Source organism: Callorhinchus milii, unplaced genomic scaffold (assembly GCF_018977255.1).
Source record: "Callorhinchus milii isolate IMCB2004 unplaced genomic scaffold, IMCB_Cmil_1.0 Scaffold3, whole genome shotgun sequence".
In the NCBI taxonomy this organism is placed as follows: Eukaryota; Metazoa; Chordata; class Chondrichthyes; order Chimaeriformes; family Callorhinchidae; genus Callorhinchus; species Callorhinchus milii.
The window spans coordinates 86,263,343-86,290,988 of record NW_024704744.1 but is presented as its reverse complement, the minus strand read 5'-3'; the positions used below and the strand labels follow the sequence as shown (position 1 = coordinate 86,290,988).

The window sequence follows — 27,646 nt, the reverse complement described above, 5'->3', positions numbered from 1 at the left end:
TCTGGGCTGGTGCTTATCAGTTTGTGCACAGGCTTATGCACTGGAGCAACTGTGTCCTCAGGTGAGATTCCTGCTCTCAGAAGAATTAGAACAGAGATGCCAGACAATCAGTGCAACCCTGGGGCCAAATATGCATATTATACTTGTCCTAGCATAGAATAGCTGCAAACTGCTAGATCCAATTTAGAATCATATGGCTGATGCTATTAAATTTAATATGCTCTTTCACTTATTTTGCAACTTAACTTTTTTTCAATAAACATTGCATTATCACACATGGCTGTTAAGCAACAATGGCTTTGGTCAGTGCACCATGTCACATTTGTGATCCCTAACAAGATGTTTTCTGTTCCCAGTTCCCAAAGGTTCAAAGAAGGCAACTCCACAGAGAGAAAAAAACTTAAGTGTAAGCGAAAAAATGTTAACAGACACCTGTTTGTGGCCACAGTAAAATGGCTTCATTCTGGAGCAAATCACCTGACTGCTCTCTCGATTACAGAATAGTGGTTGGTGGCATGGCGGGGAGGCAACAAGCAGGATAGAATTACTTTAAAAGTGTGTCTGGCATGTTGTATAAATATGGATGCTAGCCTCAGAGCTTTCTTCTTTAATAATTGGAAATATAAATGTACAAATGAACAGACAGCCCAGGCAGTGTCCGAATAGCATGAAGCAAGGTGAAGAAGACTGTTGGATTAACTGTAAGCTATGTGAGGCAGCTGTACAATAATGGATTTTCAATATTTATTTAATTTTATTCTTAATAATTACCAGGGATATTTACAGTGTAATATAATCATAAAGAAAAATGTGCATCTCCATTCCTATTACCTCTGGACTGAGGATGGCAGTGCTGTCGCTGGGAACGTCCTCCTCGTATCCCTTGTGATGGTAGCCTTCTGTCTCATGGCCTGGGCTTCCCTCGCTGGGGCACTTACTGTATGAGCAGCGAGGACTGTTACAATCTGCACTGGAATGGGACAGTTCACACTTGCTGTCATCAAGCTCTGATGGTGTGTAAGAGAGATGCGGTGATCCATTGTCGTCCTGATAGGGGGGAGGTTGGAGTTCATCAAGTGGGGGTGTCCTCCTCATCCTCTGAATACAGTGCTCTGATCGTTAGAATACAACATTATAAATTATTAACAATAATACAAATACGTCTTAATCATTATATAACAGGTAACGATGTACTAATAATCTGGTGGTACCAAATTTATTTAAAATAAATGCATCTTCTAGACCTTTCAGGTAAATCTTCATACTCTATCCAATTTTTGTTTAAAAATTAAAGAAAAGTACGTGTTCTCCTCCAATACATCAGCAAGGTTATCATTCAGCGAATATCTGAGGTCTATGCTGAATTAGCTGATCTCAACTGGACAGTTGAGTTGGGTTCTCATATTGCTTGGTATTAATTATGGGCAATGACTCTCAATATTGCTAGTCAGCTTCTTCATAATGTTCTTTTACCTTTTTTTAAAAATAAAGTGGGTTTAAAACTAAAAAAAATGAGAATGGGGCAACATGGTGTGAACAAGATGCAATTTAATAACTCAAATTCAAAATGAGCACACTGAATGAGTATACTGGGGTCTCACAACACCAACAGTGTTTTCATTGTTTCAGCAGTCAAATACTATAATTTACGTATTTTGTGACACAAAGGTCAAATAAATGAAAAATATTTTTCCAGCATAATAATAAATTGTTGTACTACATATTATCAGATTGGTATTTGTATATGTATTTTATATAGTCAATCGAAAGTTACTGAAAATTGAGTTATATATCAGGCTTGTAGAGTTGCTAAAGCAGATCAGCACAGTAGACAACCTTATTTCAGTGATTTCTATTCCTATTTCAGTGAGTGAATAGTGAACCTGTGGAACAGGCTCCCTATGGAGATGGTTGAAGCAGGAGGTATTGATTCTTTCAAACACAGATTCTTTTACGAAATAACATTATGGGATGTAGTACATAGGTAGTTTAGGACATATGTGCATGCGATCGCCAGGAAGGTGGAAGGTGAACTTGATGGACCTCTGTCTCCTTTGGTCCAGCATTTCTTATGTTCTTATATGTTATGTTGAATCATAGTGCTCGTCAATTTTACAGTTCAAACTGACAGCCAAACTGACAGAGTTTGGCTGCCATAAAAGCAAGGAATTACCAAGAGCCATTATTAACAAGATGTGACACAATTGTACTTTGTGGAGATCAGTAATGTGATAGTGAATGTCAGCTCCAATCGCCATATATACAAATATACTGAAAATATGCCATTTTTATGATGTTGAGATTGTTTTCATTATTTGAATGTCTGCTTGATCTCCAGGTAATAAAACTGTACGATTATTGTAAAGCTGCATTTTACAGTTCACTACTTTAAAAAATACGAAATCTGGAATGATCCATTTTGAAAACAATCAAACTCCAGTTTATTATCAGCTTAAAGTTACATTATTACTTGGGCTTCAAACATTTTTGGTCTTGTAGGCACTGTGGCTATCCACAAAAGTGATGATACTTGATAAAGCTTTAAACAATGAAGAAGTTAAAAGTACATTGCTGTTCCAAATGCATGGATTTGGAATTTTTTTCATAGTTTTATTCTATTTGAAAGCACTGGAGTTATGATTCTGGAGCTACCATAGTCAAATCTACTCGTCATCCATACAAATGATTTTGAAGAAGATATCATTGAAAAGTCTTCCAGAATGAATTCTGAACAATTTCCCATTCCCTAGCCCAGGCATTTGAATAAATCTTACCCCATTGGTAAGCTTGTTAAATGTGGATGGAAGACGTTCAAAGAGAGTTTCAGCTTGGAGTACTCCCCTCTGCAAGGTGGTATGATGAAGAGCAAGCACAATTGATTGGAATCGTTTCTATATTTTACCCTCTATCTATATCAATTTGCTTTTCTTTTCCCTGGGGAACTGAGGTAATGCAGAAAAGTCATGTGCCAAATCCCATTAGCAGGTCAAAGAATGCTGCATGCCCTGAGAGACAAATAGAGACTCACTCCATTCACGTAAAAGACCGTTTTCTTTCCAGTTCAGAGTCAGATCATCTCAATATACAATAATCTCAGATCAATTTAAATATATTACAAATGTTCCTTTCTCACAAAACATCATCAGAAGTCATCGCAATAGCTGCGTAGAGTGGATACAGCTGGAGCTAGTACAGTAAACTCCAGATAAGTCGACCCTGTCTAACTCATCACTATCATTTAAGTCGTCATGACATTAATATTCCAACTGTTTCCCATACAAGCTATTAATAAAGGACTTTGCATGACTGGTCACTCTGCTTAATATGTAAGTATCATTTGTACAAATTCTTGTAAGTATTTCAATATAAAATTGATTGGATAACATGTCCTACAAACAAGATGGTGACACTCATGTTTGCATCATTGCATCACAGAGACCTCTGGTCTACTGGAGGGCTGCGCCATGGCCTCCCGCCCTATCCTGTGACTGGTTATGGCTTTCAGTGCCAATTGGGCGCACCTGCTCAGATGTTTTGTCATTTTTTTAAAAATGTAAAAAAGTATGCAGTACAGAAAGGTATTATTACTTGTTTCATTTAAGTGTGGAATTCAGTCCTCAGAAACATAATTTAATTACTATAATAACAACAACAAGATTCCATTTATAGAGCGCCTTTCACGTCGGGAGGACGTCCCAAGGCGCTGGACAGTTGGGTCAGGACCCGAGCCTTGGGGGGAAAATGGTCAGGGTGAGGGGAGGGAAGGGAGCGAGGAGGGGGGAAATGGTCAGGGTGAGGGGAGGAAAGGGAGGGAGCGAGGAGGGGGTAGAGAGTCGAGAGGGGAGCTGAAGGCACGGTCAAAGAGAAAGGTCTTGAGACCGGCCTTGAAGGAGGAAAGGGAGGAGGCAAGGCGAAGGCAATGGGGATGGAGTTCCAGAGGCCCGGCCACCGATGGTAGGGCGGTTGGGGCGGGGGATGTGGAGCAGACCGGAGCCAGAGGAATGGAGGGTACGGGCGGGTAAGTAGGGGGACAGTAGGTCGGAGAGGTAGGAGGAAGCAAGGCCGTGAATGGCCTTGTAGGTGAGGATGAGGATCTTGAATTCGATCCTCTGGGGGATGGGAAGCCAGTGGAGGCGAGCGAGGGTGGGAGTGATGTGGTAAACTGATACAATCAAAAAAATCATAACTCCCATGTTTTGGGAGAGCCCTTAGAAACCACAAGAGTATTCAAGCAGCGAAGCATTCATCACCCTGTCAAATGCAGCAGCCCTGGTGGAACCACTCTGATATCATATAAAGTTTAAACATTGTATTATTTCTCCCTCCACTAAGAATAACTAAATAAAACACCCTAGGCCCCAAATTCCTGTTTGTTTAAAGCAGAAGAAAAGTCCCTTTCACAAATGGTCTAATTTCATGGTAATAATAATATTAATAGTAATGACTTTGGACAGACAGCGCACAGCCCAATGGACGAGTGACAATTTATTCCCTTAAATCAAAACCTAACAGCCAATGAGCAGCCAACTTTATTCTTACACTGCTGAAGTGCCTTAGCAATCTCACATTTGAATTGAATGAACCATATCTGTTATGTGTTTCATCAGCTCTCAAAAGTACCACTAACAGAGAACTCATATCAAGGGGGAAAATGATAGCTTGCTCTTCATAACTTACACCAATTATGTCAAATCTCCATGAACATAATACAATGGATATAAGAGCACTTGAGAAGGCAACCTTCAATGACTGAGAAACAACTGCAAACAACTATTGTTGCATTTCCAGACGGAAAGAATATTTCCGAGTTAAAATTATAAGTAATCACAACGGTGCCTACACTCACTTTTCCAACCTTAACACCTAACTGGAAAGGGAGTGGGGGAGGCTTCAACTGAAAAAGCACAATGAAACTATTGTACTTTTGACATCACTTGCTCTGTTATGGAATTTGTGATCCAAAAGTGTAGAAACAATTTTAACTAATCCAGAATGGTACAAGTTCACAATGAGTTTCCAAAGTTTAAGATGATGTGATAGAATTACGTGCACACACAGTTACATTTATAGTGAACTACTTACTGTTTTTCTAAACTTTCTCTAAGGTATAAGTGACACTAAGGTATGGTGGAACCACTCTGATATCATATAAAATTTAAACATTGTATTATTTCTCCCTCCACTAAGAGTAACTAAATAAAACACCCTAGGCCCCAAATAGGTCTTCACATGCATAGTGTTCTTCAGTGTTCTTCAGGGTTTATTCAACAAGTAAATTGGTCAATTGAATTAAATATACATGATACACATCACATACTTGGTATTTTGTAACCTCAAAATGGTAACACAAAGTTCCTTTTGTATCTCTGTTAGTTCTGAAATTAACTGTATTATATTAACCATAGACGAATCATAAAGGATTCCCCTGAAAGGTACTTACTAAGATGAATTTACTTTTGCCAACATTTTGAATGTAGATTGATCACATCAGGGCATGTTTTTTCCAGAAGCAACTCCAACAAAGATAGCTTTGTTGGGCACAATAAATGTTTAGGGTGAGGTGATGACTACTGTAGAGATATATGTTCTTACTTCCAGTGAACTGGCTTCACAGTTTCTTTTAAAAAAGCAAAACAAATAGAAGTTAAAGAAAAAACGGTATAGTCTGAGCCAGCAACTCAAACGGATTATGCTTTCTCCCAAAGTTTTTTATCCAATCAATCAACCTCCTTCACCTTTTCCTGAGAGAATCACTTCTCTGTCCACTGACCTTAAACAAAGAAAAAAAGATTGCTCGTGGGACTGAGGTAAACTCTGAAGCTGCTCAATACTTTATTCTCACTGTTTTCCCTTTTGTTCCTTTTTTTCAATTGAAAAGGGACAAGGTTCAAAATAGGGACATCATCAAGGTTTAAAAGATTCGGCAAGAAAGTATGATAAATAAAAAAACAATGCTTTGGCAATGTCGAGCTTAAAAATCCATCATTGGTAGGTAACCACTTGTACTAATTGTACAAGTGTCAATTGCAGTGACTATAGAGCAGGTCTGTCAGAACGATCAGTGGTTGAGCATGGTCAACTATTATCTGCAGCAATGGAAGTGTACTGTAGCTTCCTGTTTGNTTTTTTGCGTTGACTAATTGGCTTCCAGGGGTAAAAAAAATGACCACGTTGCAGGTCATCTGATCACTAATGATGTAGTTTCTGGCACATTGCACACTATAATCAGGAAGTGTTGCTGATGTCACATCCTGAGATCTTCACATGCATAACATACGCAGGAAGTCCATCTGCTGCTACTTCCTGGGTGCTGTGCATGCACAATATGCACAGAAAGTGCCAAAGGGCTAGTGGGTCAGGGGATGTGGAGAAGGCCGGAGCTGGCTGAGCAGAGGGAGCGGGCGGGTTGATAGGGGGTTAGGAGATCGCAGAGGTAGGGTGGGGTGAGGCCATGGAGGGCTTTGTACGTTAGGACCAGGATCTTGAACTGGATCCTCTGAAGGATAGAGAGCCAATGGAGTCGGGCGAGAATGGGGGAGATGGGGTCACGGAGTTTGGTACAGGAGAGGACATGGGCTGCAGAGTTCTGGATTGTCTGCAGCCTGTGGAGGGAGGAGTTAGGAAGGCCGACAAGCAGGGCGTTTGCACAGTCGAGCCTGGAGGTGATGAAAGCATGAACAAGAGTTTCAGCGGCCTGAGCGGTGAGGTAGCGGCGGGGTCGGGCGATGTTACGGAGGTGAGGAAAGGCAGAGCGGGTCATGGCTTGGATGTGGGGAAGAAAAGACACCTGGGTTCCTGATTGGCTTGGGTTGAACAAGACACTTAGGTTCCTGACTGGCTGGTGAGTTGAAGAGTGCAACCATGGAGGTCGATGCTGCCAGAGCCTGAGGTGCTGAGGCGCTGGCGCGAGCCAATCAGGAGGGTCTCAGTCTTGTTCAGATTCAACTGTAGGAAATTTGCCCTCATCCAGGACTTGATGTCTGTCAGGCAGTCTGTCAGGACAGCAGTGGTCCTGGAGTTGAGGGTGGAGGCAGAAAGATAGAATTGGGTGTCATCCGCATACATATGGAAGTTGACCCCATGTCAGCGGATGATGTCACCAAGGGGGAGCATGTAGATATTTAAGAGGAGAGGGCCAAGGACAGAGTCCTGGGGGACGCCAGATGTGACAGTGCGGTGGCTGGAGGAGAAACCGTTAGAGTCAACAAAGTGGAAACGGTGAGAGAGATAGGAATCGAACCAGGCAAGCATAGGTCCGCGAAGATTAAATAAAGAGGAGAAGCAGTGTATGAGAATGGAGTGGTCGACAGTGTCGAAGGCGGCAGAAAGGTTGAGGAGGACAAGGAGGCAGAGGGAGCCCTGATCACAGATGTTCAGAATGTCATTAGTGACTTTGACCAGGGCTGTTTCCATGCTGTGGTCAGCGCGAAAGCCGGATCGGAGGGGTTCAAAGAGGGAATGGCGAGAAAGAAAGGAGCGGAGCTGGGTTGCTCTGTATTTTTGTAGACGAATGCAGCAGCCATTTTGCATATAGCAAGTTTCCAAGGCTATGGAGTGAATGACCAATTTATCTGGCAGCTTTTTGCCCATGGGTCAACAAGAAATCTCACTTCTCTTTTGCAGTGGAATCATGGGATCTTTATCGTTCACCAGAATGGACAGATGAGACTTCAGTTTAACATCTCATCTGAAATCAACATAACCAACATTACAGAACTTCCCCAGTATTTCATTGGAATATCACCCTAGTCAATGAGCTCAAAGCACCTTGTGGGGCTTGAACCTGGAGCCAAGAGAGCTTGCAGCTCAACAAACCTGACATGGACTGAATAGTGTACAGGCCAACAAAATACAATTTTTTTAAAAAGATGGTAGCTAACCATCAAATAACAGCAAGCTTTACATTCAGGAAGCAGAGAAAACGATGGCAGGGTATGAGGGAGGGGGTGGCGGGAGCAGTAGCTTACAAGTCCTTGGGAACAAAATGTAGGTGCCAATTCAGAATTAATTTTAAAAAGCACCATGCAGCAGACTGGAAGCACACACATTAGATACATTTACTTAGCATTAACACAGTCTGCCCAGCATATCTGTGTTGCAAAATGAAAATGATTAGATATCATGATGCATTACAGTCCTATGTCAATAGCACACAGTTTACCGGATACCTGTTTTGAGATATAGAAATAACTTTTTATGCTCAGTCAATGGGAAGTTGGAAATGGATTTTCTTAATTAGTGCAGTAAGCATGGATTCCTGCTTTGAGCTTTCTGAATTCTGCAAATCAAAATAAAGTTCAGACTGTAATAATCCTTGTACTGATATGATGAATTATTTCCAGGTATTATAGTAAATATTTTTTTAAAGAAATAAAATGGATATAGTCAAAATGCAGAATTCAGTATCATCTATGTTAAGTAATATCATGAGCATTCAGTTTGACTCTCAACATTATGTTAATCCTTCACTTAGGAGATCATCTGTGATCAGTATAACAGTTATCAAAAACATTTCAGATGTTGGATACTCACAGAAGAGTAATCAATGTACTAAAAGAAAACATACACAAGGTAAAAAATTATATATTGGTAAAGCATATAATCTGCTAGTATTAGTTTCTATGATTCATATCTAGTTGTCTAACTGAAATGGGTCAGTGGAGGATTACAACGTGTGAGTGTTGCCTCCAGGTTTCGCATTCTGCAAAGTTCTTATCTCCTGATCTCAGCAATATATCTCCTGGGAAGTGTCAAACAGAAATCAGGTGCTTCCTTGTAAGATGGGGATGGAGGGTAGAAGGGGAAACAAAGAGTAGAAGAAGCATCAGAAGGCTACATGTATGCTTTTAGCCCGTCAACAGGCTGGGGAGCATATTGCCTACCCAATATAGCTACATAGCTAGAAGAAATCAGGGGAGAAGTCAGAAATACAACTCAGAAATCATGAGTGTTTGAACCCATAAACAAGGAACAATTTGCTAAGATCTTAAACACATAATGTGTTATATGAATATAAAACCTATGTGAGTTTACAAAAATGTAAAGTAAAATAAATTGAGGTGAAACACACCTCCTTATAAGCACAGCACATTGAAGTTGCTTCACTGACTGGAACAGCAAGAGGAAGTTCACTCTGCGTTTAAAAATTTAACATATGCTTTTCTTCTAAATGATTTAGTATTTTCTGAGCTTCCCAAGGACAGTAACGTGATCCAAAAATTTAATTTTCATGATTTCTGACACGCTAGACTGCCTATGGCTCAGAGATCATGTCAAAACAAAAACAAAGGACAGAAACAGAAACTCAAACAGGGAAAAGTTCCCTATTCTTAATAAAAGAATAATTATTTATTATGCAGCAATACTTTTTAACACTGTATAAAAAAAACTGTCCATGCTTCTCACATATGTTAACCTCAAAATCAAAAGCACAGAAAACAAAGGACGCAAACCGAAGGGGAAGGCATAAATGTTTCATTTATTGCAATATTAAATATTTACAGTTTATGTTTTGGACCTGTATGCTATTAGCAAAGTGCCCATCTACTGAAAATTTTTATTGACCACTAAACTCTCCTGTTAAAAGGGCCATGGTCTCACTTCTATTTTTTTAAAAATGTCACTACCCATGATTATCCCTAACCTGGAGCAAATTCAGGTATCAATTTTGTTTTAGTTATAGCGAAATAGTGTATGACCGACTGTTTATACTCTAGTCTAGATGATGTCAATCCAAATGTGAACCCAACTAAGATCATAGGCCCCAGTCTGATAAGAGCCGATTGGCCTGGTCAGTGCTCACATGATGAGGAGATGTGGCTCAGTTGGCAGCACTCTCATCTCTGCGTCAGAAGATCGTAGGGGCAAGCTCCATCTCGGGGCTTTGAGCTGATAGTCTCCTAATATTCTGATACAGTTTTGAGAAAGCCCTGGATTGCCAAAGGTGCTCTCCTTCAAATATAATGTTAGATTGAAGTCCCCCCTGCCTGTTCAGGTGGAGGTTAAAGATCCCATAGTACTATTCGTAAAGAGAAGAGAGTTTCTCCCCTGGCCAACACTCCCCAAGTAAAATTGGTCATTCCCTTCATGCTGCTGTTGAATCTTTGCTGGGTGCAAATAGGCTGCTGCTTGGCCTACAAATACACAGTCACTACACTTTACAGTAAATCCTGTGAAATGTTTTGAGAAGTATTGTTTGAAACAATGACGTGCCAATGTGCTATATTAAATGCAATAATTATTTTTATTATTATTAAATTCTTTCACAAGAATTCTGGGAAAAATATTCCAATTCTCTTATGTCTCCGTGTTCTGCAGTGCCACCCTTGAATTTAGGTCCTCTCAAAGATCAAAAGCCACGACTAGATCTGTGAACAGAACAATATTAAAACTTTAGAACATAAATTTTGGAAGATAACATATACATGCTGCAACAGTATTCTTAATTTTTTAAATGTTTTTACTGTCGCATTTCTTAGAGTAATGACAGGAGCTTGTGACATCCCAATTGTTTTTTTTTGTTTATTTACAAATGTTGCACCGTTTACTGAATACCCACATCAGTTTCAAAGTATAAGTAAAAATGTACTTTACCTGTAATATCTGAATTTGTGTGAAAAGTATGGAATTTGTGTAAAGAGGTGTATTTTCCTCATTTCTGGGTCCAGTGTCTTTTTTTCCTCCTTTATGTGAAGTTTTCAATTTCACTGCAGTCTTGACCTCTTTTGCATATCGTCTACAGGCAAGCAGCTGTTGAAACTTCTAAAATGTTCAGACTTTTACCTATGAACTGCTATACTTAATGTTTTCATGTAGAGACTGGCCTGAGGTGTACCATTTGCAACAGGAAATCATTTCAAATAAAAGTCCACATTTGCCCTAAAAAAAAACAGTCAGCACGCTTTGATGCATCCTCTTTATGGGAAAGACAAAAACAAATGCAAGAATTTTTTTTCAAGTTCATGTTTGATATGATATGGTACTTTTTAAGAAAAACTGTTCACCTCAAAAATAAAACCATTAAAGAAAACACCTAAGGAGAGATTGCCAAAATCTTTAAGTGTAACTAATTATATTCAAGATACAGTGGAATCCGCTTTTGCTAGACACTGGTTAACCCCGGATGTCAGGTGAAGCGAACAAAATGCCCGGCCCCGATTCATTTGTATTCTTACCTGTGTTAAATACGCCCATTAATTTAGACAAAAATCCAGTTACTCTGGGCAAAATGCCACACTGGTCACCGCTGATTGTACTCACTCGGGCCTTCTGCGTGTTCATTTAGCCATGAGAATGTAGATGGGAGAAGTCAAATTGTGATTGACAGTTGACTCCAGCCATTCACAAGCGGCTGGAGTTGGGCTGTCAATCAGTGAAAGGGGAGGAAGGGGAATAACAAGGAAAGGAAATGGCGATTGATTGACAGTTGAGCAGAATGTGATTGGGTGGAACCCAAACATTTACAAGCGGCTGCAGGCTGCCAATCACCTCAACGCCACCACTAATTGGTCCGCTTGCTGTTCTATATTTTGCGGCCAAACAAAGGTAAATATATTGTACTGAATTCTGTGAGAGTATTTTAACTTTAACTGATTAGTTAATATTGCTTCAAGTGAAACAATTTATTACATATTATTATACAGCGCTGCCACAGCTCCTCTGCTGGACGGAAATGGTATTTTGTCTAAACTTACCCGATACGTCCACCTTAACTGGCTTCCACCATATATGTACAACAACAACAACAACTACTTGCACTCATAAAGCTCTCTCCATGCAGGATAGCATCTCAGGGCGCTTAAATCAATAAGTATGATCAATAAATGTAGCAATATCAATGAATTTTAATTTTTAAGTATTCCTTAAAAAAATGTACATTCTAAAATGATTACAATGAATATTAAAAGTGCTATAAATTAGGAAATATGTTCTTCACAAGGCTTTACATTATTTTCACTACTTTAGATTATAAGCTTTATGCATATTTCCTTCCTTCCTTCAGCTAGTTAGCTGAAGTAGAATCAGGTCTACATCTCTATGATCTAAGCCACTAACAATGTGGAACTAGCTGATAGCAGATGCATCTATCATCATCTTTTCCAGTAAGGTGAAATGCACTACAATCATGAGGCATCTAACGTGGGGTCCTAGCTGAAATATATCACAATGTGGGTTGGCATATAGTTTTGACTTATAAAGGAAATACCCAATAAAAAAATAAAATGCAAACAATATCTTTTTAATCATTGCAAAATAGCAGATGTTTTGAGAATTAGAAATTTTAAAGATATGTGATATATGCTTTCAGCTATGATCTGTAGGTATACAATATTCATCTTGTAAGATTATCGTTGTGTGGTTCAACACTAAACTGAATAGCTAAATTTGCACTGAGCTATTTTTAACTTGCTGTGTCTGTAGAATATTTAAAATTCAGAGCATGTTTACATCCTCCATCCAGAAGGGTAATGGAACTGTGCACCAGCAGGCATGCATAATTCAAATCAATATCCTCAGGCTTACAACTTGAAGTTGCACTTGATTTTGAATTAATCAAACCAGGACTGTACCATGTAAAGCCATTATATAAATTTGGTAAAGATGCTTCTTTTTAACAGGCAAATTAACAACTTCTAACTGTTTGGGTGGGCATACTCATTGCTATATATTAACACCCTGAAGTATAAAGATTCTCTTTTCTACTCATTTTATGCAAAACTAATGCATGTATTCTCTGTTATTGGTAGTGCTTAACAGATTTTCCTTTCAGTTTTTTTTTAAAACTCACCATTTATTTGTTTCATAAATAATCAGTGCATACTGTAATAAAATATCTGTGCTATGCTCAGATTTCAAACTTATTAAATGGGTTATAGCCAGCAGAGTATTATCATCTTACTATTGGAATTAACAAAAACAATTGTCAGGACTCAAACTATTTCTACATACAGGGGCAGCATTGCAGCTGATGTGTATTTCCAAAAGAGCATGCCAGCTAGTACTTAACCAGCAGCAATGAGAGCAGAAAAGCAAGCTGCCTCTCAAATGCTCCTTTTATAGTACGGTTGTAAATTTGAATCCTTTTGTTCAAATGTACTACTGTTATTTGACTTGCTATTTACATTGCCACTTGGGAGATGAGAGGATTCAGAGCAGATGTCTCAGGATTTGATGTTGCGAGAAGCACGTCCAGACTTCAATGTTTATGGCAGTGCATCATGGGTTATCTGATTCAATCTCTGAGGAATGATGGCATTTATACTACTGAAGATCAAATCTGACAGTTCCGCAGCAGCCACAAATCTAGGACTTGAATTTGAAAAGTCTTGCCTAACTGCAGATGAATATGACAGTACTTATATTAGCAATCTAACTACAAAGCACTAAGAATAACGTCAGTGTTTATAAACATGAAACCAAGCCAATCTGTGCTGCAATTTTGAATCCTAAAGCAGGTAATGAGGGCCATGAACAAATACATTTTCTTTAACTCCCCTTCCCCCAGACCCAATACAGTGGTTGAGTAAATGAATTCTGCTGCTACAACCATGAATGAATAAATGTGTCTGTGAACCACCCTTCCCAACAAAGACGTAGCAAAGCCTGGATGAGTAAATGTACTCAGGTGCTCCAAGGGTTAAAATATCTCTCCAGTGACAGTCTCTTGATTTGCATCTGCTAGGCACTGACTGCACTCAAGATGGTATTAATCAGTATAATACATACTCTCAATTCTTTTCACAGGAGCATAGCATTATGACTACGTCAGTTTTCCTACCAGCAAATGTAACACTTAGTTCTGCACAAAAGACAGCACAAGAACTAAAAACAAACTTGTCAATTGGTACAAATCAGATGCACAACTAGTTCCTAATGCTAGTAAATCATTGAATCAATATGCTTATTAGCATATATAGAGCACAACTTAGTGGTAATTTTTTTCTGTAAAGAACCTGCTTTTGTTTTTATTAATAAACTGCGTATATACACAAAACCTGAATTAAAGTGCCCCAGAATTATACCATCTACAAAAGTGTTTTGTTAAAACCAGTATATTAAAAAAAAGATTGTGAAACATTGAGATGGTATCAGTTATAATTTCAGTAAACATTGATCCAGCAGGGTTGCTCTGGATGGCGAGGTCATCATTCACTTCCTGAGAGTCAGACAGAAAAAGTTCTGTCCAATTGTTTGCTTCCAAAAAAGGAGTTCAGGAAGCATTTCTTCTCACAGAGGCTTGTGAAGATGTGGAATGCTCTCCCGGGGAACGCTGTAGAGGGATGGGATCAATGGGGATGTTTGAAACAGTGATAGACAGGTACTCGGGTACCAGGGATACTAAGGAATGTGGCAAAATTTTAGGATCTCTGCGGTGTTACTCCCTTCAAGCCTAACAAAACCTCAGCCTCAGTGAACAAGACTTCCAGTAGTCATTTTCCTCCAGAACATAAAGAGACCATTAAGACCATCAGGCCTGTTCTACTAATATAATAGATCACAGTAGATTATTTTTAATCCATTTCCTGCTTTTTCTAGATACTCACCAATGCCCTTATTTCCCAAGAATCTATCAATCTCACTTTTAAATATCCCAATTGATTCTACCTCTACAGACTTCTGGGGAAATGCATTCCTGATTTTCACCTCCTTTTATGTAAAGAAACTGTCTCTGATCCACTTTATTCTTAATATGCAGAAATGATCTTGCTAACTGTTCAGTATGAGAGCTTCAGACTGCCTTTTCCTAATTGCTGCCTTAAATTAGAAACCAGTTGGGTGCTATAAGGATTCCTGCAATTGCTCCCATATACACTAGTCGGGCCAATTTATTTTGCAATTTCAAAGTTAAAAGCCATTTTCACTGTTGGTAGAAGATAAACCCTAACATGTATTAGAAGTCCAAGGTTGGGGTATGTTATCAGGCTCTACAGACTTGCAAAAATGCAAACAACTGTTTGAACTTAGGTGATATTGTAAAAATATGATTTTAGAATATCAGCATCACAAATATGCTTGAGTTGTTATGGACAAACCAAGCTGGGATCCAATTTAACTTCATTGTTCTATCTAAATTGAGAGGGTAAAATGGCATTCCCATGCCTCCTGAGATGAAAACTTTGAAAATCTAAATGTCCTTTTAAAGCTCAAAGACTTTTTCTCCTATGATCTCAATAAAATTCTGAGTGTTCACATTTGAATTCAGTTTTAAAAGACAGACTTTATGGTAAACATATCCTAAAGAACTCTGGCATGCTTTCTCTATGTCCAGTCACAGCATATCTTTCTAGACAGTAAAACAACTAACCAAAAAGCAGAACCTTATAAGCAAATCAAATTCTCCAAAATCACAAACGTACAAAAACAGTTGTTTATACTAGTCTAGCCGGTTAAATTAAATGTACAGAAACAGTACAAGCTATAATTTATTGAATTGATTACATTACAGGAGCTCTTTCAGGAAAGATATTGCTTAAGACTATTTTTTAAACAAACAAATTAACCTACATAATGTGCTGTCAATGGCTTAATGGCCTATTTGTCATACAGCTGTCCTTTTAATTTTTTACTGGAGCATATTTTGCATTACAGCCCATTATGAGATAACTAACTGTAAGCAGACATCATTCTTATTTTCATTGTAGTTAGTTGTAATGTTTGATGTTGTAATATGGAGTCCTGTAGCTCAGTGGTTAGAGCACTCGCTTTGCAAGCGAGAGACCTGAGTTCAATTCCAGGCAGAGGGCGAAACCTTGGGCAAGTTTCCTTACTCCACACACCTAATAATAATCCCTCCAAAATCAAAAACAATAATAAATTGGTTGTTTTCAATCTACGACTGTTTGTGGGACATTGCGGTGCGCAATTGGCTGCCGCGTTCGCCCACAAATATACAGTCAATTCACTTTACAGTGTGTTCTGTGAAGCGCTTTGGGACGTCCTCCCGACGTGAAAAGCGCTATATCAAATGCAAAGATTATTATTATTATTATTATAATAATCTCACCAGCCTTAATAATAAAAGACATATTTTGAAGAAATTTGAAGCAACAAATCATTGGCAAAATGTTCAACCCATTTTTTTCTGGAGAGCAAATAATGGGTGAGTAACTGCACATCAAAGGGGCCTTGGCAGTTCACCTGCTATTTTACTCACAGAATTTGTAAATAGTAGATAAAGGTGCGTAAAACTCACCTAACCACATTTTGTTTTCACAAATGTGTTTGTATTTATTTTATTTCCAATGTTATTATTCTATCCTGCCCCCCCTCCCCCACTTAAGTCAGGAGCAGAGGTAGGAGAACAAGGGGTGGTGGGGATAAAAGCCACAGCGCGGAGAGCAGTCAGCCAGTCAGGAGCAGAGGCCGGAGAGCGAGAGCGAGGGGAGCAGTCAGCCAGTCAGGAGCAGAGGCCGGAGAGCGAGAGCGAGGGGAGCAGTCAGCCAGTCAGGAGCAGAGGCCGGAGAGCGAGAGCGAGGGGAGCAGTCAGCCAGTCAGGAGCAGAGGCCGGAGAGCGAGAGCGAGGGGAGCAGTGAGCCAGTCAGGAGCAGAGGTCGGAGAGCGAGAGCGAGGGGAGCAGTCAGCCAGTCAGGAGCAGAGGTCGGAGAGCGAGAGCGAGGGGAGCAGTCAGCCAGTCAGGAGCAGAGGCCGGAGAGCGAGAGCGAGGGGAGCAGTCAGCCAGTCAGGAGCAGAGGCCGGAGAGCGAGAGCGAGGGGAGCAGTCAGCCAGTCAGGAGCAGAGGCCGGAGAGCGAGAGCGAGGGGAGCAGTCAGCCAGTCAGGAGCAGAGGTCGGAGAGCGATAAAAAACCAAGCGACCAGCGGGAAAATTAAAAAGTGACACCAGAGCGACGTCACAATCAAAACATTCTGAAAGAATAAACTGACAGCTAACACTAACTGCTAACTAACTAACTGTAAAATAACACTAACTACTAGTTAACAACACTAAAAATAAAACAAAATACTCTCCCTCCTAGTTTAGGTCAACCGCGAATTTGGATATATTAAGTTCGATGTCCTCATCAAGATTGTTGATGTAGATTGTAAATAGTTGAGGCCCAAGCACTGATCCTTGTGGCACTCCACTAGTCACATCCCGCCAATCTGAGAAGGACCCGTTTATCCCTACTCTTTGTTTTCTTCCCGTTAGCTATTCTTCAATCCATGCTAATATATTCCCCTTAATTCCATGGGCCCTAATCTTGTGGATCAACCTTTTTATGCGGCACCTTATCAAATGCCTTTTGGAAATCTGAGTACACTACATCCATTGAATTAGCTAAAATAGACTGGGGAATTAGATTAATGGATATGATATGTCACACCACTATTTAAGAAGGGCGGGAGAGAAAAGATGGGGAACTATAGACCAGTTAGTCTGACATCGGTAGTAGGGAAAATTCTAGAATCCTTAATTAAGGATGTCGTAGTGGGATACTTGGCGGATCACAATATGATTAGACAGAGTCAACGTGGCTTTACAAAAGGAAAGTCATGCTTAACAAATCTTTTAGATCTTTTTGAGAACATATCAAGTAGATTAGACGGGGGAATCAGTGGATGTAGTGCACTTAGATTTCCAAAAGGCATTCGATAAGGTGCCACATAAAAGGGTGATCCAGAAGATTAGGGCCCTGGAATTAAGGGGAATATATTAGCATGGATTGAAGAATGGCTAACGGGAAGAAAACAAAGAGTAGGGATAAACGGGTCCTTCTCAGATTGGCGGGATGTGACTAGTGGAGTGCCACAAGGATCAGTGCTTGGGCCTCAACTATTTACAATCTATATCAACAATCTAGATGAGGACATCGAACTTAATATATCCAAATTCGCGGATGACACTAAACTAGGAGGGAGAGTAAACACCAAGGATGACATAAAAAAAATGCAATGAGATATAGATAGGCTAAGGGAGTGGGCAAATAGGTGGCAGATGAAGTATAACGTAGGAAAGTGTGAAGTCATCCACCGAGGTGGCAAAAACAGTACAGCAGATTTTTTAGAAGGGCAGAGACTAGATAGTGTTAACGTTCAGAAGGATTTGAGTGTCCTTGTACACCAATCACAAAAGTTAGTTTGCGGGTACAGCAAGCAATTAGGAAGGCTAACGGTATGTTGGCATTTGTTACAAAAGGGTTAGAATATAAGAGTAGGGAAGTCTTGCTGCAACTCTATAGGGCCCTGGTGAGACCACACCTAGAGTATTGTGTGCAGTTTTGGTCTCCGTATTTAAGAAAGGATGTACTCGCCTTGGAGGGGGTACAATAATAATAATAATAATAATCCTTGCATTTGATATAGCGCTTTTCACGTCGGGAGGATGTCCCAAAGCGCTTCACAGAATATACTGTAAAGTGAATTGACTGCATATTTGTGGGCGAACGCGGCAGCCAATTGCGCACAGCAATGTCCCACAAACAGTCGTGGATTGAAAATGACCAATTTATTATTGTTTTTGTTTTGGAGGGATTATTATTAGGCGTGTGGAGTAAGGAAACTTGCCCAAGGTTTCGCCCTCTGCCTGGAATTGAACTCAGGTCTCTCGCTTGCAAAGCGAGTGCTCTAACCACTGAGCTACAGGACAATGTAGATTCACTAGGTTGATACCTGGGATGAGGGGGATGAGTTATGAGGATAGGTTGAGCAATTTAGACCTATATTCTCTAGAATATAGAAGAATGAGAGGTGTTCTATAAGATTATTAAGAGGCACGACGGAATAGATAGCGGGAGACTTTTTCCCCTGGTTGGAGAAACTATAACCAGGGTTCACAGTCTTAAAATTACGGGTAAGCCCTTTCGCACTGAGTTGAGGAAAAAGTTCTTCACTCAGAGGTTAGTGAATTTACGGAATTTTCTACCCCAAAGGGATGTAGGTGCTCAGTTCTTGAACATATTCAAGACTGAGATTGATAGATTTCTTGTGGATAAAGGGATTAAGGGATATGGGGGTAAGGTGGGTAGGTGGAGTTAGAATGATCAGCCATGATCTTATTGAATGGCGGGGCAGGCTCGAGGGGCCGAATGGCCTACTCCTGCTCCTAATTCTTATGTTCTTATGTTCTTATAATTGAACATCCAGGAATGAAGGCTGCACAGATGGGCTTTGATTTGAACATAACTGATTCTAAAACTTGTACATATAAGGCCACCTAGTGGAATAAATATTATCTACAAGTCTCAACTTCATATCAAACTCTAATTTAGCTTTTCACGTCATAATAAAACAAAACATTTAAAAAAAACTCTGAACTGTACTTTGTAGTGGAACTTAGCATAAAGAAATAGAGACGGGTGAAGAGAATAAAAATATTAAATGGAATTTGTGTAACTGTACACCATTTCTAGACAAATGACTCTTTTTTCATATACAGTATTTAATGTAATATATTAGTTTAGAGTAGAAATTGAACTAGTAGATCACCCCTAAATATTTTTGTTTCAAATACCTGGGTTGTTTTGTGTTAAATATTGTAACCAATTGAAGATGTAGGCTGATCTGCTAATGCAGCACACTAATCAATATACAGTACATAAAAGGCAAATGCAAACAGTAAAAAATTCTACTTAATCTGGCTCTGCTTCTTTCGCTATCACATAACACCCAAAAAATACACCACAGAGAGAGAATAACTAAAATGCATTGCATCATATTTGGCAATGAGCGGATTGTATGTGCACTTGTGCTAGCTCCCCACACTGGAGCCAGCTAATCCCATTCACAATACTCCAGTATGTTTCCAATCTATCCAATCTTGCTAAAACACAAGATGCTCAAACACTCCATTCAATGTGTTTATGTGTATTGTTTCAATATACATTTGTGATGCTCATTTCTAAAATCAGTACCAACTTTTCTTATCAGTAATTCCACCAGAATGCACACAATGAGTCCAACTGCATTCTAACATACTACTATGGTTCCACAAGATGCTTCAATTAGCTCATTTGAATGTATACATCATTTCCTTTCCGATTCCTCGCCAGAATTTTATTGCTCTCATGCAAAAGAACAATGCACATCCAATTCAATATCTATATATTTGATAGATGCTACTAAATAAATTACTTAAACCAATACATTTAAAAAATAAGGTAATAAAAAGATCTTTTTATTATAATGGACAACCAAAATCAGGAATGACTACTAATCAAGCACATTGAAGATAACTGTAACAAAACAGGATTCAACTTACTATAAACTATATATCTTTAAAGGCCGGAAAATAATCCAGTCAGCATTTATAGTAGGTAGCTACAAATGTACTAACAGGAATATTCTACACCAACACAGGCAAACATACTCAAACTGATTCTGCATACAGCAGTCAAAAAATTTTTTTTAACTGGAGCCAGATAATTAAGCCTTACCTTCATCTGCAGAACCCTCACTACTGTAGCCATCATATTCGGCTGACAACGGACTGTATTTGAGTCTAGATTCCCAGATGTAACCTTTCTGGTGATGTCTGTTGTCTGCGACTGCACCAGAGATGCTGTCTGTTCTGGACAAGGCCTCGTGGTATTTACCAAGCACCTCATCTTCGCTCTCCGATGAAGAACCATGGTGGTCTCCATCACCATAGTTGTTATCTGGGCAACACAACAGCAAAAGGATTTATCAAGCAAAGAATTGAATAAAGAAACCAAGTAACCTCCTGAATATAATAATTTCAAGTACTGTATGTTCAAAATGAGTGTTGTTCCCGTCAATGAAATATTCTAAGTTTGAACTTTCAGAAGAAACTAATGTCATATACTCTTAATAAATTGTTACATCGCAACAGGAAAGTAAAAGTTCTGTCATTCTATACTTTTTTACAATGATGTCTCGGAATGTGGGCAACTCTGGCAGGATCAGCATCTACTGCCCATCCCTGGATGTCCTGAGAAATGTTGGTGGGCCTTCTTTTTAAACTACTGCAGGCCTTGTGACAATTATGCTGCCACAATATCATCTGTTAGGGAGTTTGAGGATCTTGGCCCAACAAGGATGAACTAGTGGTGACATGTATATATAATCATTCCTAATCCTTACGTCCAATTGTCCAAGTCAGGATGTTGTGCGACTTTGAGGGGAGTATTCTCATGATGATGATGCTTTTGTATATAGATATGGGTCGTATATACAATTTTGATATCGGAACACACAGACACATTTGAAAGGGATGTAAAAGAACCCATTAATATCAATTTGGATGTTTACTATCTGTATTTATAAACATGAAAATATTGAATGTCAACATTCTGTCCCTCAACATACAAATTATATGTTGTTTTGTATTCTATCTTTCCATTGATAAAATTCAACTTTTTTTATTGATGAAATTCTGAAATATTCTAAAAAATAGAAATACAGTTCAATGTTTAACAACAAATATATTCAACTGAAACACAAACACTCTAGATAATAACAAAAATGATAAGTAGAAATGTGAGTTTCATTGGCTGCATGTATTCTTTACTATTTTTCAAAATATTTTTAGAAATCTTGTGGCTGAGGGTATTTTAGTAACATCATCTGATTTGCTGATCACACTAAACTGGTACAACCAGGTGATTAGCATAGGAAGATCTTTAATATTCAAAGGGATCTGAAGACAATCTGTCATTAATTTGGGATCTCAATATAGATACTGTAATAACAACATGATAATACACATTGGTAGCAGAATCATAAAGTAAGCATATGCTGCCTTAAGGTTAAGTATTGAAATAAACTATTGATTACTTTTTGAAGCCAGCAATGGTGGTCTTGAGAACCACATAAATATAATATATAAAGTACAACTTTCGCCATTGAATTATGTAGGATTTAATATTAGAATGATATTCTGCAGTTTCGTAAGATCAATTTAGATTTAGAAGTTGAGAGAGGAATTTCACAGAACTTTACTGATGTTTTACCAATGGTTAATAGTCTCACTTGGGAGATTAGAGGTGTTGGATAATGTCCACAATAGAATAAGTTAAATATGATCCATAGAAGTACAAATTTCTTGGAAAAAGTATTTTATTTCATAAGATAATTTCTCATATTTTCGTTGAGTTGTGCTTTCTTTTCTTGCGCATTTTTTTAAAACAAAATCTAAAAATATACAACCCTAGTTGTATTTCTTCCTAATTCTATAAGATACCAGCTAATACTGCTTCTCCCACAATAGAGACTGATAAATGTTTCTATTCGAAATTCCTCTAGTGCCTAGTGCAATTCTTGTCAAAATTGTAATATGCATTCCATCACATAGTTTTGTTAATATTATAATAATAGTAATCCTTGCATTTGATATAGCGCCTTAATACATCTTCGAGACGTCTCAAAGCGCATCACAGAATGTACTGTAAAGAGAATTGACTGTATATTTTGTGGGCGAAAGGCAGCAGCCAATTGTGCACAGCAGTGTCCCACAAACAGTTGTGGGTTGAGTGACCAATTTATTATTAAGAACTATATTTTTATGATACACTATTAGAGCAACAGATTTTTTATTTAGTACTGATGTACTCAAAAAAACGACTCTGATAGGGCTTGACAAAACCTCCCGTGAAGATTAAGTAATGCTTGTCATTTGGTCGCTTAAATGATAACCAGGAATCAAGACAAATTACAGTGCAATTTGAGGACATGACGTTACTGACTATTTGATACCAAAATGTAGTATCTTTCTCTTTCTTTTTTATCGCATATCGTTACTGCCATTTAAAAGAACACTGGATAGTAGTAATTAATGCCAAATGGCACTATCTTTAAAAACTGAAGGACTGAAATTACACTATTAATTTGGGAATGACACTCATTCAGAAGCCTGCTGGTTAAATTATTCTTCCGGTTATAGACTCAATTCAGTGGTATCTAAGGATGACTTCTTGACAACTAAAGGGTTAGATAAATAAATCCCCTATTTAGATTGAAAAGAACGCTTTAATTGTAAAAGCATCAAATAAAAACAAGTAAAGCAAAGGTCAATGATACTATATAACACACCGTATGTACTAAATAGTTCTTTGCTGGGAAATTGCTATTTGGGCTACATCCCATCAAATATAGAATTTTTTTTCATTGCAGTCACAGATAAGCCATTACCAGATTTGTACTTCCCTCTTCTGTTTTGTTAACAATATATGCTTTTTCCAAGTGTATTCGTAAATCCCAATTTCAATTCTGCCCCCTACTGACTGGTAAATAGGCCAATTTTGCTTTAATTATGCAATATTCTGCCCAATTTATTCTCAATTTTTTGCAGCAAATTACTTTAATGTTGGGTCCTTTTGCAGCACACTTCATTCCCTAAACCTGACATTATGAGAACACAATGAGAACTATGATAGTTACAGACTGGGATGATCAAATACTTCATGGAATGCAATGGTTGGTTCCTGTAGTTCTGTTTTTGGGTGAGAATGGGGTAATGTTCTGTGGATAGCAGACCAAGTTATAATATTTGAGATATGAGGATAGATGTATATAGCTAGATAAATATTTTCTTTATTGCCTTAAAGGATCAAGGAGTGTTAAGACAGAACTTTCTCTCACAATGGTTTTCAAAGAACAAAACTTTGTGTAGCTAAGTTTACTCTTCGTGTTTGGGCTTTTGCTCTTAGGGATGACAAGTCTCACCGGTGAGCCAGATGGGCTGGTTAACCATTAACGCTGTTTGATTGCTGTAGACTGCCTGGCTTCACCAATTTTACTCAAGATTAAATAGGTGAAATGCAGTGCATAATAGGGTAGATTTTCCATGCTCATGAAAAGAGTGAGCTTGAAACACCGAAAGGCATTTTCTCATTCTATGCTTTCTTATTTTCCCATTAACTGCTTCTTTGTCTATGAGGTTAGTGGTTTTAATTGTTTACATTTATCTCAATTACTTTGTTTCCTTGATTTAATTTCATCACACTGCTATTATTTTCAATGACAAATTACAATTTCAAAACAGTTTTTCAGTCCTGATGAACTCTGTGACAGATAATCACTCTAACTTTCACATTTTTGGTAGAAATAATATTGACTTCCTCCACTCTTTTAAAAGAACAGTTTTTTTTCTTGCAAAGAATTTGCAAAGAATATTCTTGCAAAGAATATCTTATAAAAAGTAAACAGCCATCCACACAGATAAGTAGGGAAGATACTCTTGAGGAACCAGAAAAATGTAAGTTTTTTTTAAACACTGCGTTAGAAATAAATCTGTGGTCACAGTTCCAAAAATAAGAAGGGAAAATTCCAATAGTCCAGCCTGAAGTCACAGAGCAGAAGATCAAGTTGAAAGGAGCACTCGAGAAAGGTACCTCACCTCTGTCTGACGTTTTCTTTTCTTTTTTTTCTTTCTTGTCTTTGATTTTTCCTAATAGTTTGACATCAAAAAACTCTTTCCCTGCTTTTTTATTGCCTTCTTTAGAAGCTTCTTTTTGTGTTTGTGATTCATTTTTACCTTTTGCAGTGTTCTTTTTACCGTTTGACAGATTTGTGGGACATGTTTTAGAGCCTGATTCTGAAGGAGGATCCGATTTATCAGTGCTTGATTTGTTTAATCCAGTTTCTGATCGGTAGCCACTCACTTTCTTCCCTTCATGACTTTTTCTTTTTTCTGTGCTGGGTAGAACATTGATATTCTCAGTTTCTTTAAGATCCTTCAAATCAATTACTGACATCCTCCTCTTGACTTTTCGATGGACCTGCTCCTTTGTTTTTTCTGTAACAGCATGTGGCCCATTGTTATCATTTTTACTGTTTGAATCCTCAGTTTTATGATTATTAGATTTGCCAAAACTATTCTTTTTATCTTTTAATAATTTATTAGCTGCAGTATTACTGGTCTTCAAACCCGTTTCAGATGATGCACACTTGAGTTTCTTTTCCTCTTTTTCTTGGGACTCCAGTTTTTGTGCAACACCACTGCAATTATCATTGTCTTCCTTGACTATCGATCCTTTGTTACATTCAGAGTTCCTTCCTTTATGCTTTGCACTCTTTTTAACTTCTGTGTCTTTCAACTCCTTCGAATCTGTATGGTGACTTTTTGATATTTTCTGCGTAAGATTTGTACAATCTGCCGGTTGCGGAATTGATGCTCCTTCTAGTTCCACAGCAACATCTCTTGTACTAACTTGCAACTCTTCTCTATCCACATTCAATTTATTACTTGTTGCACCACTTCTTAGAAATCCTGCACTATTGTCCTTTAAGTCTGAAGTAGCTGTTTCTTCACAATCACCAGACTTTTCCTCTTCTGTGCGAAGGCCCTGTATTATACTTGTTACCTGTTCTGTGACAGAATCAGCCACAGTGTAACTAGCCTGCCCAACTGCATCACTCAGTTCCTCTACAGCACTGCTAAACTGTTCAACTAAAGAGGACACTGATGGCAGATTCAGAGTTTCCTGAAAACTCTTGAAAAACGACATTTAATCAAACAGTCTTTGTAACCCTAAGAAAGCTAAGTTTTTGAAGCAACCCCATTCAGATGCCTGGAGCATGTTTTTAAAGCAGCAACAAATCAACATCCTTTCAGCTGACTGACTTCTGTTAGTAAATAAATGCAAAGGATTTACAATTAGCTATTGCATACCGATATAATAAAAAAATTAGATTCAACAATTGAAGAATTCACCTAGACTTAGCCAAATAAACGCACACAGGTTTTGCTAAAGTTAAGAGATTATGGGTTGAAAAAAGTGGTAAATGATGTGTAGTAATTATGATGTGGGCCATTCATTCAGCTTCTGGAGCTTTCCTTATGATAACTGCTGGAGGACATGTTGGGGAGAGGTGGGAGGCGCTGAGGGAGGTGGTGGGAAGGAAATAACCCCCATTGACTTTGTTAGAATAATTTGCACAAAAGCAATTTTCTGCAGCTATTGATCCTGATTTTGAAGTTACATTCAAGGAACGGAAGTTAATTTCATTTGTGCATGGCAGCATTGTCCAGGAATACAATTTACTCACAAAAACTAAGAAAATTCAGAACTTACGGATATTGTCTTGTGAATGCTTGTTGGTCCTGTACTCTGCATCAAGGCATGGAAACTCTCCTACATTCTCAAAATACAGTTTTTTGTTGATATATAGAAAGAGGAGGATCATGAGAATGATAAACACCCCAACAGCAGAGAGGAATCCAACTGCCTCTGGAGACACTGAAAAAAGATGAGAAATTAAAGATATCTAAAGAGAGCTAACAAGATCTTACAGGTAACAAATAATATATATCATAATAATCCTGGAATTTTATAAAACATCTTTCAGGTCATGAAGACGTGCCAAAGTGCTTTACAGGAATTACTGTAAAGTGCAGTGACTGCATTTTCAAGATGAATGTGGCAGCCAATTTATGCACAGCGATAACACCCACGCAGCTGTGAAGTGAATGACCGATATTTATCTGGAGAATTATTGGCCAGGACACAGGGAATAACTTCCTTTTCTTTTGAAATAGTGCCATTGGATTTTTAACATCCACCTGAACAGACAGATGAGACCTTGGTTAACATATCATCTGAAGGAAGGAACTTCCAAACAATTCAGCATGCCCCAGCACTGTATTGAAATATTAGTGGACTGTGGGTTCAAAGTCCAATCAAATCTTCACTCAACAACAACAAATTACATTTCCATAGTGCTTTTCACATCAGGAGGATGTTCCAAGGCGCTGGACAGCTGGGGATCCGCACTCAAGCGCTTGGTTGGGATCAGGAGGGGTAAAGGGCAGGAAGGGTAGGGTAGGAGGGTAACCAAAGGCACAGTCGAAGAGGAGGGACTCGAGACAGGTCTTGAATCGAGTCAAGGGAGGAGGCGATGAGGAGGGACTGTGGTCTGGAGTTCCAGAGTGGCTGAAGACCCACCCGCCAATGGTGGCGTGGGCAAGGCGGGGGACGTGAAGCAGGCTGGAGCCTGCTGAGCAGAGGGAGCGGACAGGTTGGTAGGAGTTACGAAGTCACAGAGGTAGGGAAGAGCGAGGCCGTGGAGGGCTTTGAAGGTGAGGATCAGGATCTTGAACTGTATCCTATGGGTGATGGGGAGCCAGTGGAGTTAGGCAAGGATGGGGTGATGGGGTCACGAAGCCGGGTGCGAGAGAGAACAACAAAAACCCTCCACGCAGGGTAGAATCTCATAGCACTTAACGGTGGTGGAGGCTGACTCCGAACCTGGGGGGGAGGGAAGAGGTGGCCATAAGCACAGTCGAAGAGGAAAATTTTCAGGCGGGACTTGAAAGAGGAGAGAGAAGGGGCAAGGTGGAGAGATTGAGGGAGAGTGTTCCAGAGTTTAGGGGGGTAGTGCCTGAAAGCACGACCTCCGATGGTGGGGCGAACGGTGCGAGGGATGAGCAGGAGGCCAGTGCCAGTCGAGTGGAGGCGCCAGGTGGTGGATTGGGGAGTAGGAAGTCAGAGAGGTAGGGAGGTGCCAGGAGGACACGGCTGCAGAGTTCTGGATGGTCTGCAGCCTGTGGAGGGAGGAGTTGGGGAGGCCAACAAGCAGGGAGTTTGCGTAGTCAAGCCTGGATATGATGTGTCCTGCGGCGAGAGACAGTGGCAGAGCCGGACAATGTTGCAGAGGTGGGGAAAGGCGGAGTTGGTCATGACCCGATGTGGGGCATGAAGGACAGTTGAGGATGCCGAGGTTCCATATTGGCTCCGTGAGGTGTAGAGTGCAT

At 39.2% G+C, this 27,646-nt stretch overlaps 1 protein-coding gene across 1 annotated transcript in view; it reads right to left on the bottom strand.

The window, feature by feature from the left end:
• Positions 1-26,011, bottom strand: part of syt14a (synaptotagmin XIVa) — a 42,461-nt gene extending 16,450 nt beyond the window's left edge. The window contains exons 1-4 of the mRNA XM_042333725.1: positions 25,968-26,011; positions 24,290-25,518; positions 20,370-20,591; positions 832-1,112 (exon numbers count right to left, since the gene is read on the bottom strand). Of these exons, the coding sequence (XP_042189659.1) occupies positions 832-1,112; positions 20,370-20,591; positions 24,290-25,400 (1,614 nt within the window). The 5' untranslated portion in view covers positions 25,401-25,518; positions 25,968-26,011. The remainder of the gene's footprint in view (positions 1-831; positions 1,113-20,369; positions 20,592-24,289; positions 25,519-25,967) is intronic.
• Positions 26,012-27,646: the final 1,635 nt, after the last annotated feature.